This window comes from Lobosporangium transversale (assembly GCF_002105155.1).
Source record: "Lobosporangium transversale strain NRRL 3116 chromosome Unknown BCR41scaffold_15, whole genome shotgun sequence".
NCBI lineage: Eukaryota > Fungi > Mortierellomycota > Mortierellomycetes > Mortierellales > Mortierellaceae > Lobosporangium > Lobosporangium transversale.
Window position 1 is genome coordinate 301,483 of NW_019028993.1, and position 13,106 is coordinate 314,588.

Sequence of the window (13,106 nt, forward strand, 5' to 3'; positions counted from 1 at the left end):
TTTGAGGACCATTCCCTGTGGTGTGCATTACTTAGAAAAAGATCAAGTTTGTGAGCAATTGTGCATTGCTCAAGCTGGGATGAACCTTCCTCCTTTACCCTCCTCACGCGTCATTTGAGCCTAGACACGAGCTAGTTGTACAAAAAGGTTGCTTGAAAAAGATAGGCAAAGCCGAAAAGTGTCATAGTCTGAATACTAAAGCTCAAGTGATTTTGTGATAATATCCAGAAAGCACTAAATTTGAGAGCTCTCTAGTGTACTTGATCAATGTCTTCTACCTTAAACCCAATCGATCGCGGACAAGGGTTGTAAAAGCAAAGTCCTGAACGGAACCGTTCAAGCGACTTCTGTTATCCAATTGGCCATATGTTCCATCCATCTATCGCTTTTTTATCACCATCGCTAGTTGACAATATGGAAAGTAGTTGGTTGGAAGGAAAGAGATAGATAGATATATATACCGTTATATGTTCACGGCAGCTCTCTTAACAATAACAATGTGGACCAACCTTTCTTTTTTCCAAGCTTCACGTCTCAGGCCCCGATATATTTTTCTTTCTCTAGATCGATGACGAATAGTTCTTCTCCATATTCGTCCAATTAAAGCCGTGTAAAGGCTATTCGAAGGATTAATGGAGCCATGCTCTGAAGACGATCCCTTATATCAACATAGTCATCCGCTATTCAGTAAAATGAATATCAAATCAATGAATCACGACCAAATTCCATGTCCAATGATTAAATAAACTGTAATTACAACGAGCGATAGGTTTGTTATGATTCTTCCTAGAGATCACGCCGAGCTCGTTGACGGACTAAAGAACGAGAGGAAGGGATTTTGTAAAAAAAAAAAAAAAAAAGCAGCCACGTTGTTAAATGAAAGTTGGGCTGTTGTTTTTTTGTAATATCAGAAGACTGTGCCACCAAAAAAAAAAAAAAAAAAAAAAAAGAAAAAGCCAAGAGAGAGTTGACTTACAGTTTTTCTGTGGTACCTGTTAGTTCTCCTCTGTGTCATCGTGCTCTCAACAACCAGTAAAAAGTGACATCACTTCAGATACATACACGTTCGCTCTCTCTTCATTTCTCTTTCATTTTATATTCCTCATTCATTCTCGTATAAATTCTTTAAATTGTTCATCTGAGAAAATAATAATTAATCATGGCATCAGTCTTGAAATCCTCTGTCGAATCTGTGCAACGGTTCTTTGGCAAACAAACTCCTGAGGAAATGGTAAGATATAAAAAAAAAAAAAAAAAAAAACAATCTGGCAAGCTCTTTTCTGTTATTGACTACTCTTTTTTGTTTGGACACATGAATATGAATATATATATAACTAGGTAAGAAAGTGGCGACGCGATATCAATGCTCAACAGCGAGCGTTGGATCGTCAAAAACGTGGGATCGAGGTTGAAGAAAACAAGGCCAAGCTTATGATCAAACAAATGGCAAAGAAGGGCGATATTAGAACCTGCAAAATCTTGGCAAAAGAGCTTGTCCGTTCTCGACGACAGAAGGATCGCATTGTCACTAGCAAGGCTCAATTGAACTCAATATCCATGCAACTGCAGCATCAGCTTGGTAAAAAAAAAAATATATATATATATATATATAAAATGAAATGAAATGAAGAACAAGCAGAGGATCAGAAAGGAGAGATATAAAGAATATTGACAAGTCGTTTAACTTTTGTAATCATTTATCTATTTACTGTAGCCACATTAAAAATTGCTGGCACTTTGCAAAAGAGTTCTGAAGTCATGGGCTTGGTCAACAGTCTTGTTAAATTACCAGAGATTTCAATTACAATGCGAGAAATGACCAAGGAGATGATGAAGGTAAAGAAAAAAGGAGATAAGAGTATCTATTACCAATAATATTCTAACTCTATCTTTGTTGTTTTTTTTTTTTTTTTTTTTTTTTTGCTAAAATACAACTGTATGCTACCATTTAGGCTGGAATTATTGATGAAATGCTGGAGGAAACCATGGAATCATTGGATGACGAAGAAGTTGAAGAAGAAGCAGAGGAGGAAGTCAACAAAGTCTTATTCCAGATTACAGATGGTAGGGGAGCTTTTATTATTCAATTTTTTTATAAGATGGTGTTAATATTGTAAGACCTGTCTGTAGTGAGATGATACTAAGAGTTTTTTTTTTTTTTAAAAAAATTATAGGTCTGTTGGGCGAAGCACCATTGGCAGCAGGAAAACTGCCAACTGTAGGATTGGAAGAAGAGGAGGAGGAGCCAGCATTAGACGATATGCAGCGACGTTTGGAAGCTCTCAAGAGCTAAGAGAGGATAGGAAGGCAATGTTGAAAAAAAAAAAAAAAAAAAAAAAAAAAAAAAAAAAGCTTATGACGACTAGACTCTTTTCTATTATGTCGTTGAACTGAAGACATGATACTTAATACATCAAAAAGATTGACAGTGGGACCTCAAATGCTTTTTATTCTAAATCAAAGAGACTTTTGTCCTTGCTAAACCTCCATGATAATTTTTGATTGGCATAGGAGCTCTTTGAAGTCTCCGGAATGCCTCTCGAATATGTCGTGGCTGCAATGGGCTCTGTTCGCTTGGTGGTAATGAGAACAATCCTGGCATGTCATCATCTAAATCCATATCCTCACCTCCTATATTGTCATCGCCTCCACTGTTGCCATTGTTGCCATTAACCCCTCCGTTGTTGCTACCACTATTGCTGTTTTCATCATGGCTTCCTCCAGCTCCCCCATTGCTATTATTCGTACCATTGCCGCCACCACCGCCATTGCCATTACTATTACCATTGCTACTATCCTGCTGATTACTCTTGGATTTGGCTGCAACGACAGCTTCACGATAAAGCCTCTGTTTTTCATCCTCTTCCCTCTTGACTTTGAGGGCAGTTTCTGTGAGGGTAGTAACCATTTCAAAGGTCAGAAATCCAAGGATATCGATGATATCGTCGTTAGGTTTCATATCGATGTAAGCCGACATGTTGGCCCATTCCCGGAATCGTTTGGCTTTGCGATAAGTGAATGAAGCCTGTCGACATTCACTATAGTGTTCGTACTCCTCTCTTGTCATTGCAAATGTTACTCTATCCGCATCCTTAATAAGAATAGAACAAGTCGTTAAAAAAAGAATAAAAAAATAAAAATAAAAATAAAAAGATCGAAGAATCAACTCACCCTCAGTCTCTGCATTGAATCCAAGTATGCATCTTCATCATCATCATCCTCCTCCTCCTCCTCTCCAGTCCCCACCATAGCGTCTGCAAATGCATTCAGCAGCTCCCAGCTCAATTTGACACGCATTCTCCTAGCCTTATTGCCAGGTACGACCGCTCCAGCAGGATCTACGCCTTTTTTACCTCCAGGTCCACCATCGCCTGCTCCACCCTTCACATCTGCAGCATCTTCCACTCCCACTACATCATCTGCTCCAGCGCCTCCTGTTCCATCTGAAGAATCCTTCACATTTTTCCGAACATCCTTCCATGAGAGATATGTCCTTAAACGATTGACTTTGGGACGATCGTGTCGGATTAAAAATATTAAATCTTCTGCTGACATGAACCTGGATCCACGTTTCCGTGCTTGTTGTGCTGCTAAACATATCTTTTTTAGGAAGAATTAAAAAAAAAAAAAAAAAAAAAAAATGAGTTTTCTGTGTGCAAGTTCATAAGATTCCAAGTAACGGATTTTTTTTTTTTTTTTTTAGCCTTAATATCTTACAATCTCAATAACTTGTGAACGGACAATGTCCTCCACAAGCATAGTGGTTTCTTGAATTGCATCCGAAACTTCTCCAAAGACGAACATCATTTGTTGAATCTCGGTTTGATACCGGTACCGAGATTTCTCTCTTGGTTTCACCTCATCCTATTTTAGAAAAAAAAAAAAAAAAAAAAAAAAGATCTAAATAAGATCAACAAGTGTAGCCTTCATTAGAGACAATGCTTGAAAAATCGTTTTTTTTTTTTCCTTTTCTTCTCCTTACAGCCATGCTTTCTTTTTTTTTTTTTTTTTTTTTTTCTTTTAAGGTATTCTAATTGAACAAAATGGGGCTGGCGCTCCTAATGTTGATTTGGTTGGCTGGTTGGTTGGTGATGGTTTTTTTTTTTTTACTGGTGAATGCGAGTGGGCGATGCATTTTTTTTTTTTTTTTTTTTTGGTTCGTGACTGGCCAACGCGTTTCTGATCGATTACTTCTTTTGGAAGAACTCGTCTTGCAACTTTGTATCACAAAAAATAAGACTGCTCAATCCTCCTCAGCTCGCTTTTTTGCAACCCATGGTGAACTGCTTTATTTTTTACTTTTTAGTTTTACTTTTTTTTATAAAGTTGTTGAAACCCGTTAGGCAGTGTAGGACTATTTCTCCATCACGCGAGCGCGAAATAGGGACGGCGAGAAATCTCATTCGTTGTTTGAATTGTCTGGTTGAACAGTTTCGATGTGAAAATATATATTAATACATGGAGGTTCAATATCATACATAGTCGATTGTTTGCCCAATGTCGATTATACTAAGCCTGAAATCAAGTGAGTGAACATTCAATGGATTCGCGCCTTTTTTTGAAGGTACAAGGCGAATGAGGGGTATTCTAATTAAAGATATCATTGTTTATTAATGATGTGCCATAAAAGTGATACGACAGTATAATACACATGAGACCATTTGTCTCCACATCGGACACAGTTCAGTTTATCATTCTAGCGTTATTTTACTACTCAATGCATGGTTGACGTTGAATAAAACACAATGAACCACTTACAAGAGGCTCCGACTGTATCATCACCTTCATATGTATCACATTTTCCCACTCCATCCTCAATACCATCTTGCGCTTGATCCTGCATAGATTGATATGTACGAATCTGCATTCAATACACAGATTGTATCCGAATCGTTAGCCTTTGATCGTTCAACCTGGTGGTATTGACATTGTCAATAGTATTCTCTAGAGTATGAAAGCTTTTTTTGCCGATAGGTCTTGGCGATGATTCACTTAACTGGCATTTGTTCTAAACTGGATGCCTGAAATATGTATAGGATCATGTAATTATTAGACGGAAGACGAAACAATGCTTTTATTATGATCCTTAATACTTCGTTAATGAAAGAAGCCAGAGTACAGTAAACCCAGAGCAGACAAGTGACTCGAAAATTATATAACGCTATTGGTATATACAATCTGCCTAGGCGACTTTTCAAATACGACCAGGCGAGGAGATTACTTGCCAAGAGCTCCACGTTGCTCTGAAAACCTCGTACTGCCTTCGCTCAACCCAGCCCAGTTATATCTTGAATAACATGCATCACCAACATAGAGAGTCGCTCGCTTCATGGCGTCATTTTAGGCGATGCGGACTTTGCACAGTGTGCCTCATTCAGAGACATCCAGATACAAAGGCGTCTCAGTAATTCATGTAATTTTTGAATAACCACTCAATGTACTGGGAACCAACGACTTTGCTTGTCGCAAGCTTACCATAAGCGGTGAAATGTTAAAATCAGTCACCAATCATATTTAATGGACCAAACGAAACGGACTGACGCGTACACGTATACTAAACACTAAACACTAAGACAGTGTTCTAGGGTACAGCGACAAATCAGGAGGGATAGGGATATTACGCGCCTTCTAAATTTAGTATTGGAAGTGATGTAATGAAAAAAAGATCCCAGCTCCTTTGTTCTCAATGATCTCACTATGATTATTATAATACAGCCAGATACTCGAGACGCGCTCTACGAGCTTCGTCATATGCCAAACTTCACTACTCTACTAAGACAAAGACAAAGACACCCAAAATGTTCACACGAAAAAAAAAAAAAAAAAAAAAAAAAAAAAGATATAAAAAGGCCTAGTCTGTCCACAATTGTTTCAATCAGCAATCTCTTAAGCAACTACCCTCCCAAAAAAAAAAAAAAACACTTTCAACATGTCTAACAACTTGAGCGACCGCGTTTCAAACACCGCCAACTCCTATGTCGGAGGAGCCAAGCAGACCATCGGCGAGACCCTCGGCAACAACAACCTCGCTGCCTCTGGAGCTCAGCAGAAGTCTGAAGCTGAGGCCCGTCAGGCTGCCGCTGATGCCAAGACCCACGCTGAGGGCATCGGCCACACTGCCCAGGGCAAGGTTCAACAGACTGTCGGATCCCTCACCGGAAACACCTCCCAACAGGCCCGTGGACATGCCAACGAGACCCAGGGCACCCTCGAGCGCAATGTCTAAATTATATACATAAAAAAAAAAAAAAAAAAATAACAACCGCTACAAGTTATTTGTAAATAATAAAACTCTCTTGTACTCTATTTTTTTTTTTTTTTCCATCAAATGCTGAATATGTGAAATTGTCTGCAATGCATCATGAATGGAAAAAATAATGATGGTATAAAGCAAGTGCTAATGAAACAAACGAAAAACGATAGTATCAAGTAGCTTAGTTTGCTTGGAATGTGGAATAAACTGTCCTCACAATATACATATATACATATTCATTGTTTCTCTTAAACTGGAGATGATTCCAATCGCTTGTTCCTTAATCAAGCATAGATATATCGCTCTAGCCATCTTTGTAGAAATTAAAAAAGCGTTCATTGTGATAGTCGTTAAAATATATGCAAAAAAAAAAAAAAAAAAAAAAAAAAAACGGCAGTTTTGTCAAGTGAGAGGTGGAATGGTGCCCCTATTCGCTTGATTGATTGTAAAAAAGATTGAATATACAAATTATGCAAAGTCATTACCGTCTTTCTGTTTTTCCAAACGACAAAGGATTATCATTGTTCATTTGTTCATTTGTTCATTAGAAAGGAAAATCCACAACAGGTTAGACCAAGCATATCAAGCATGTGCAAATGGTTCACTTTCCTTACTTTTGCACGCAATTTCCATATTGTATTACATCACACCAGAATAGGTCGTCCACTCCTGTGAGGAAATAGTGACGAAAATAGTAAGTAACATGACCCGTGCTCCATTACATGAAAAAATTAAAATTTATGATCTCACTATGATCATTTTGATTTATAGATTTTCAACAGGGGATCATTTCCAGGATAGGGCTTGTTACCGACCCCGTCAAAAGGTATAAAAAGGCCTCTCTGACCCACCAATCACTCTTCATCAACATCATCAACAACAACAAAACTCTTACAACCACTACTCTACACACAAAAAAAAAAAAAACCAACTACTCTTCAACATGTCCAACAACTTGAGCGACCGCGTTTCCAACACCGCCAACTCCTACATTGGAGGAGCCAAGCAGGCCATCGGTGAGACCCTCGGCAACAGCAACCTCGCTGCCTCTGGAGCTCATCAGAAGTCTGAAGCTGAGGCCCGCCAGGCTGCCGCTGATGCCAAGACCCACGCTGAGGGTGTTGGCCACAAGGTCGAGGGCAAGGCTCAACAGACTGTCGGATCCATCACCGGAAACACCTCCCAACAGGCCCGTGGACATGCCAACGAGGTCAAGGGCGACCTCGAGCGTCACGTCTAAATCGATAGGATTCAAGAACACAAACCATCCAATTCTGTACAGTGTTGTATCATAATAAAGAACTTTTAAAAAAAAACCCCCCTTGTCAATTGTGTTAATTATGAGATAACAGGGACAGGAAAAACAAAGGGGTCGAGGATCTGTGTAATATTAAAAGGAATTCTGCTATGCTGCAGTGCCTGAAAAATAAATATGAAACGTAGAAACAAGTTTTTTCTTTCCATAATAACCAATGGTCTAATCTAGCAAAAGGATAAATATCTCGCCAGCGAGTAAAAAGAGATCTCCCAAATGACAAATGTGTGTATGTGCTGATAGCCTACATAGTTTGTTTTATGTTTTAATTTCATGAAGATTAGACAAGGACTGGATACACTGTATCTACATGTAGACTACACATGCTGGTTTCTTTTTTGTCCCGTAAACATAGATGGAACAGGAACCATGATAAACAAATGACAAAGGTAGAGAAGGGGTATGGAATGACGCTAGTGTATTTAGCGTTCACTAATTTTTTTTATATTTGCATGTGTTAATGAACGTACTGAAATACTCGATATCACGTCTTTAAATACTCATTCTGCTTCTCAAAGTAGATAAAGCCAGCGATAAAAGAGTGATGGATAGCTAATTTACAGTGTTTAACGTTCGTATTATCTGGCTGGGATGTGTGTGAAAGTGCGAGTGTTGGAGGATCAGGCTGCAGGGGCCAAGCTGGAGGGAAAACGAATATCGCACGTCACTTGATAGTTTTATATTTATTAAGACAATATTCAGTCTAGTAGATTTCAATTCAAAAAGATAAGCCTTTTGGAATTAATCGGTACTCAAAAAATTAGTCTATTTCTATATCCGCCTTAGTGTACGTGTGAATACGTAAAAAGAAAAATAAAGAGAGAAAGGGGAAAGTGACGATTATGGGCCCCGTCTCTATCTTTATCCGGAAATTCATGGGTGCTCAAAGCCGTTACTATAAAAACCATCGTCCTCTTCTTCAAATTCTTTGTTTTTCCCCCTCTTTGATATACAGCGCCATAACACATTCATTCTTTTCAGAAGATCATATTTATACCATCATTTATACTACCCGAACAGAAAAAAAAAAAAAAAAAGAAAAAGAAAAAGAAAATGTTGCAATCAAGAGTCGCATTTATCGGCGGAGGCAACATGGCGGAAGCCATTCTTGGTGGCCTTCTTGCTTGTGGCTATCCTCTTTCTCAATGTGTTGTCTCAGAACCCATGCAGGCTCGTTGTGAATTCCTTCAAAAGAAATATCCAGGTCTACAAGTCCTCTCCGGCCCACAAGCTAACCAATTGGCCGTTAGTGGATCCAATTCTTCTCAGCGGATCACTACGATGATTACAGAAGGTGCTATTCATGTCAACCCGACGGCTTCTTCCATGGACTTTGCACCTGCAGAAGTCGTCATCTTGGCTGTCAAACCTCAAGTACTTCAACCCGTTGTTTCAAGTTTAAGCCCAGCTTTACAAGCTCGTCAACCTCTTGTCATCTCGATCGCTGCAGGGATCGAAACTCGTGCAATCGCTCAATTTATGACTGAAGGAACTCAGTATTTACCCAAGGACATGCCCCCTGTCATCCGTGTAATGCCCAATACCCCCTCACTCGTCAACGAAGGCGCTGCAGGGCTCTATGCTACATCGGATACTACCCAACAACAACGTGAAATCGCAGAGTCATTGATGGCTGCGGTTTCAAAACAAGTATCTTGGGTCGAGAAAGAAAGCTTGATCGACACAGTCACAGGTGTGTCGGGATCAGGTCCAGCTTATTTCTTCCTGATGATGGAAGCTATGGAGGATGCTGCTGTCAAGTTGGGAATGGACCGTGAGACAGCAAAGGCTTTGACTATTCAGACATGTTTGGGCGCAGCCAAAATGGCTCAATCAAGTTCAGATGATCTTAAGACCCTTCGGGTCAAAGTCACATCCCCGCAAGGAACTACTGACGCCGCAATCAAGACCTTTGAGAAGGGTGGATTACGTGAGTTGGTTTATGAGAGTGTTAAGGCTGCAGATTCGAGGAGTAAGAGCTTGGCAACTGAGTTGGGCGGCAACAACGCAAAATTATAAAGCTATAATTTAATTTCCTTTTTTTTTTCTTACAACCTTGTACACATACCTCACACTCGCACGCGCATAAAATGTGAACAAACAGTCTTCCTTCAAGCATATTTCTTTCATGTAATTATTTAATAAAGATTAGTCGTAGCAGCATCCAAGCTCTTGGCGCCATTGGCTTTTGTCCAAAAAAAAAAAAAAAAAAAAGTCTTCCCTAAACTACTCTTTTTTTTTTTACTACATTACTTGAGAGAGCGGTACCAGTGTCCCTCGAGAGAGAGCATTTATGATACGGAATTGATGATGGTCCTCACTAACTGGCTACGCGATATAGAAGGATATGGGGTCATTGGCCAGTGACGCCTCCGTGAGCTCGAGGATCACAATTATAGTGACATTGTCATCAAGAAACTGGGAGAACCTACGGCTGTCATCGAGCTTTTGGCTATAGGAAGCCAAACTTCTATAAAAGACCATATCAGCAAGACGTCATCTTACAAATGCTTACTCTCACCAGAAGAAGCTTGGATTGTTCACTTTACTTGTGAAGATGACTATTTTGAACATCCATACTGGCAAACCGACGTGGAGCTGGACCAAGGGGTGATTTGGTGCATTTTTGGGACGACCAGGGTTTTAATACAGTGCGGATATGCGCCCGCTGGAAGGGTAGAAGTGGCAACACTCAGGCAATTGGTAATGAGCTATTGACTGCCTGACGGTTATTCTTTTTTTTTTTTTTTTTTTTTTACCCCAGTATTGAATGAAGCATCCAAAACGCCTCATTTGCCAATATTAGCTTTATAACTTTACTGACCTTTGTATATAGCGAGATTTATTTCGCATTGATGACATTGACATTGACGACAAACATTTTTACTGTTGTAAAACGATGTGTTGGTGTCCTCTCTCTCTCCACTATTATTTTTAGTATCCTAGTATTTTGAATCCTAAGAATTTGAATCTTATAACAACATGAAGTAAAGGATTCAAAAGCCCAAGCCACAATGAGGTGTACATGTACATGTACGTCGTGAAATTCAATCACATTAGCAGTCCTTTTCAAAGTTGCTTTGCCAGAAGCTGACATTTAGAGGGCCTGTTCCGATCTGATAGAATTAACTTAATGCATTGGCATTCTTCTTTCTCTTGCTCTCTTTTCATTATAGAAGCATTGGTTAAATTTTAAAAAATGCATAAGGATGAGCTATTACTCTGAGGCAAACAGCGTGATTAAGTGAATAAGTTCAACTTGCAACCAGCGGGTCAAACGCTAAAACCATATATAGCATGTTTGTCATTCTGTATATATGCTATACAAACAAGCAAGGCTTACAATAATAATAATAATATAAAATAAAAAGGCGTCAATGGAATGCATTACCTACCAAGCGATGATCATTGTACGAGAATCTGAATTGTTTCTCTAATAGGCTCCTCTACAAACATCTTTGAAAGTAGAGTCGTTGGCGTCAGATTCTATGGCTGAGTAATGAGGGCTGACAGGTGACTTTCCATCATCATTTATCACTCAAGAAATGGCGCCGAGATGTAAATGTCAGAGGGCAGGTTGATTCATATTAGCATCACTGAGCTCAACGACCCTTGATATTCAGACATATCAGCATATCAGTCTAATCTCAACAGAGCTTTTTTTTTTTTAAAAAAAAAAAAAAAAAAAAAAAAAAAAATTGGGTTGCTTCCACTCATCGTGCTTTGCTGGAAAGAGAGAGTTACATTGGATGAATGAACATTTCAAAAGGCAAAGACTTTGAACCGTTGGCTGCAAAATTAAAAGCGGTTTATTCATTGGAGCAATTTAATTCGCCCACAAGATTGTTTGCTTTGCTTTATTTTATTTTATTTTATTTTATTTTATTTTTTTTGGCAACGACTACCTAAATTTAGCAACCTAAAGGTTTCTTATGCATATCAAATTATAAATATTTCTTTTCCAACGAACAACCTTCGGCAGAAAACAAATCTTTGTGATTGAATAGTGGAATCGAATTGATGTGAGCAATAATGGAGGAGCTTCATTAGGAATAACAAACAATAAATAGGAGAGTGATGGTCTCGATCTCAAAGTTGTAGTCGTTGTTGTTGTTATTGCTGCTTCTGCAAATCCTATTTTTGGGCCCTAGTGCCAGCGGGCTCTTGACCTTCACGATCGGATCATGTACATATTTATAGTCCTTTCTTTTTTTTTCTTTTTTTTTTTTTTTTCTCGTCTATGCCTCCTCAAGAAACGCGTTGACTATGTGTCTCACGCTCATGCTGTTACTAAATCTAGCAATCTAGCGCCCTCCTTTATAAAACTTGCTTAAGTCACTCACATTGTTATTACGCTTCTCCCCCATGGTATGTTGTGCCGGAGAGTTTTTGTCCTTTACTCCTTTTTTTTTTTTCTTTTTTTTTTCCTATTTCCTGTTTGCTTTATTACTCCTATCCTTACACCAATTGTTCTTTCATTTTGTCCAATTGGTACTCTTGAAACAGCTCCTTTGGCTCCTTGTTCCAATTGTTCTTGTTTTGACCGTTCATGCTTCAACTGTGGCTGTTTGCTGTTTTCTGTTTTGGTCGCTCCAGATGCCAAGAACTATCTCCGCATTCTTCTCGCACCAACATACGTTCTTTAGCTTAAGAACCACCTGCAATTAGCACCAAAAACAAAGGGAAAATCCTGTGATGCCCTGACGGACGGATCTCATATTTATGGCCCCAATCCTCTTTTATTTTTACTTTCTTTTATCACCTCCGCCTGTAAAAGGAAAAAAAAGGAGGAGGAACTTCTTTCAAGTTCGGAATGATCATCCTTACCATTATTGTACCCGTAGATCAAAAAAAAAATCTAAAGGACGAACATGTACATTTTTCTCATTTGCTATCCTTATCAAAAAAAAAAAAAAAAAAAAAAAAAAAAAACTTTTTTACCTTGATTGTCATTAATCCTGCCATCTAGTGAAGAGATGACATATTATACATATTTATAACTTTTTTTTTTCTTTTTCTTTTTGTGTTCCGGACCGGGCTGTGCCTGTTTTCTTTGTTGAGATAAGCAGTCCTTCACATTTTTTTTTTTTTTTTTTTTTTTTTTTGATTTTATTCAGACAACACGGACTTTTAAAGGAGAGAGAGAGAGAGAGCATGTCTGGACACAAACACAGACGCGTGGTTGCAGACGTTTGTTTACCTTTTGTGAAAGGTTGGATCAAAAGTAAAAAGGTAAATAGTAAAAACTCTTTCTATTTATAATAGGCGGGGGGGGATGCAAGAGTAGGGGTGAAGAATAGGGGAAAGAAGTCTTTTTGCAAAAACAAAAAAAAAGTTCAATTTCCTTGTGTACTTCGTGTACATGTGCATGCATGTTTATACACTTTACCCGACAACGTGCTAAAAAAGCGGGAACTTTTGTTTTTTTTTATTTTTTTATTTTTTTGTTGTGTTGAGTATAGTGAGTATCGTGTGTATGAGTATCGTGAGTGTCGTGAGTATTATGGAAGTATACTTTGTAATCGAGCATATGAATCG

At 38.6% G+C, this 13,106-nt stretch overlaps 5 protein-coding genes across 5 annotated transcripts; 4 read left to right on the top strand and 1 right to left on the bottom strand.

Moving 5' to 3' along the window:
- Positions 1-1,338: 1,338 nt before the first annotated feature.
- Positions 1,339-2,293, top strand: BCR41DRAFT_304688 (Snf7 family; the record flags this gene model as incomplete). Its single annotated transcript, XM_022020767.1, has 4 exons — positions 1,339-1,579; positions 1,715-1,836; positions 1,953-2,064; positions 2,175-2,293. Coding segments are annotated over 4 exons (594 nt in total), but the record flags the coding sequence as incomplete, so codon positions are not given.
- A 134-nt stretch (positions 2,294-2,427) lies between these two features.
- BCR41DRAFT_421537 (transcription initiation factor IID, 18kD subunit-domain-containing protein) lies at positions 2,428-3,993 on the bottom strand. Its single transcript, XM_022030039.1, has 4 exons — positions 3,983-3,993; positions 3,718-3,864; positions 3,172-3,600; positions 2,428-3,091 (listed from the first exon to the last, which is right to left on the bottom strand). Exons 1-4 carry the CDS (start codon positions 3,986-3,988, stop codon positions 2,453-2,455), a joined length of 1,221 nt encoding a protein of 406 aa, XP_021882083.1. The 5' UTR covers positions 3,989-3,993; the 3' UTR covers positions 2,428-2,452.
- A 1,898-nt stretch (positions 3,994-5,891) lies between these two features.
- On the top strand, positions 5,892-6,246 carry BCR41DRAFT_352145 (hypothetical protein). Its single transcript, XM_022023905.1, has one exon. The coding sequence runs from the start codon at positions 5,930-5,932 to the stop codon at positions 6,224-6,226; it is 297 nt and encodes a 98-aa protein (XP_021882084.1). The 5' UTR covers positions 5,892-5,929; the 3' UTR covers positions 6,227-6,246.
- A 942-nt stretch (positions 6,247-7,188) lies between these two features.
- BCR41DRAFT_352147 (hypothetical protein) lies at positions 7,189-7,495 on the top strand (the record flags this gene model as incomplete). Its single annotated transcript, XM_022023906.1, has 1 exon — positions 7,189-7,495. The coding sequence occupies exon 1, from the start codon at positions 7,197-7,199 to the stop codon at positions 7,491-7,493; it is 297 nt and encodes a 98-aa protein (XP_021882085.1). The 5' UTR covers positions 7,189-7,196.
- A 1,093-nt stretch (positions 7,496-8,588) lies between these two features.
- Positions 8,589-9,735, top strand: BCR41DRAFT_352149 (pyrroline-5-carboxylate reductase). Its single transcript, XM_022023907.1, has one exon. It carries the CDS (start codon positions 8,622-8,624, stop codon positions 9,585-9,587), a length of 966 nt encoding a protein of 321 aa, XP_021882086.1. The 5' UTR covers positions 8,589-8,621; the 3' UTR covers positions 9,588-9,735.
- The last annotated feature ends 3,371 nt before the right edge of the window (positions 9,736-13,106 follow it).

Excerpts from the sequence above, each read along its gene's own strand:
- BCR41DRAFT_352149 (XM_022023907.1), top strand. The coding sequence starts at position 8,622 with ATGTTGCAATCAAGAGTCGCATTTATCGGCGGAGGCAACATGGCGGAA.
- BCR41DRAFT_352145 (XM_022023905.1), top strand. The coding sequence starts at position 5,930 with ATGTCTAACAACTTGAGCGACCGCGTTTCAAACACCGCCAACTCCTAT.
- BCR41DRAFT_421537 (XM_022030039.1), bottom strand. Across the intron at positions 3,601-3,717 it reads GTTCACAAGTTATTGAGATT|ATATGTTTAGCAGCACAACA; the intron begins GTAAGATATTAA and ends TTCCTAAAAAAG. Across the intron at positions 3,092-3,171 it reads ATTCAATGCAGAGACTGAGG|GATGCGGATAGAGTAACATT; the intron begins GTGAGTTGATTC and ends ATTCTTATTAAG.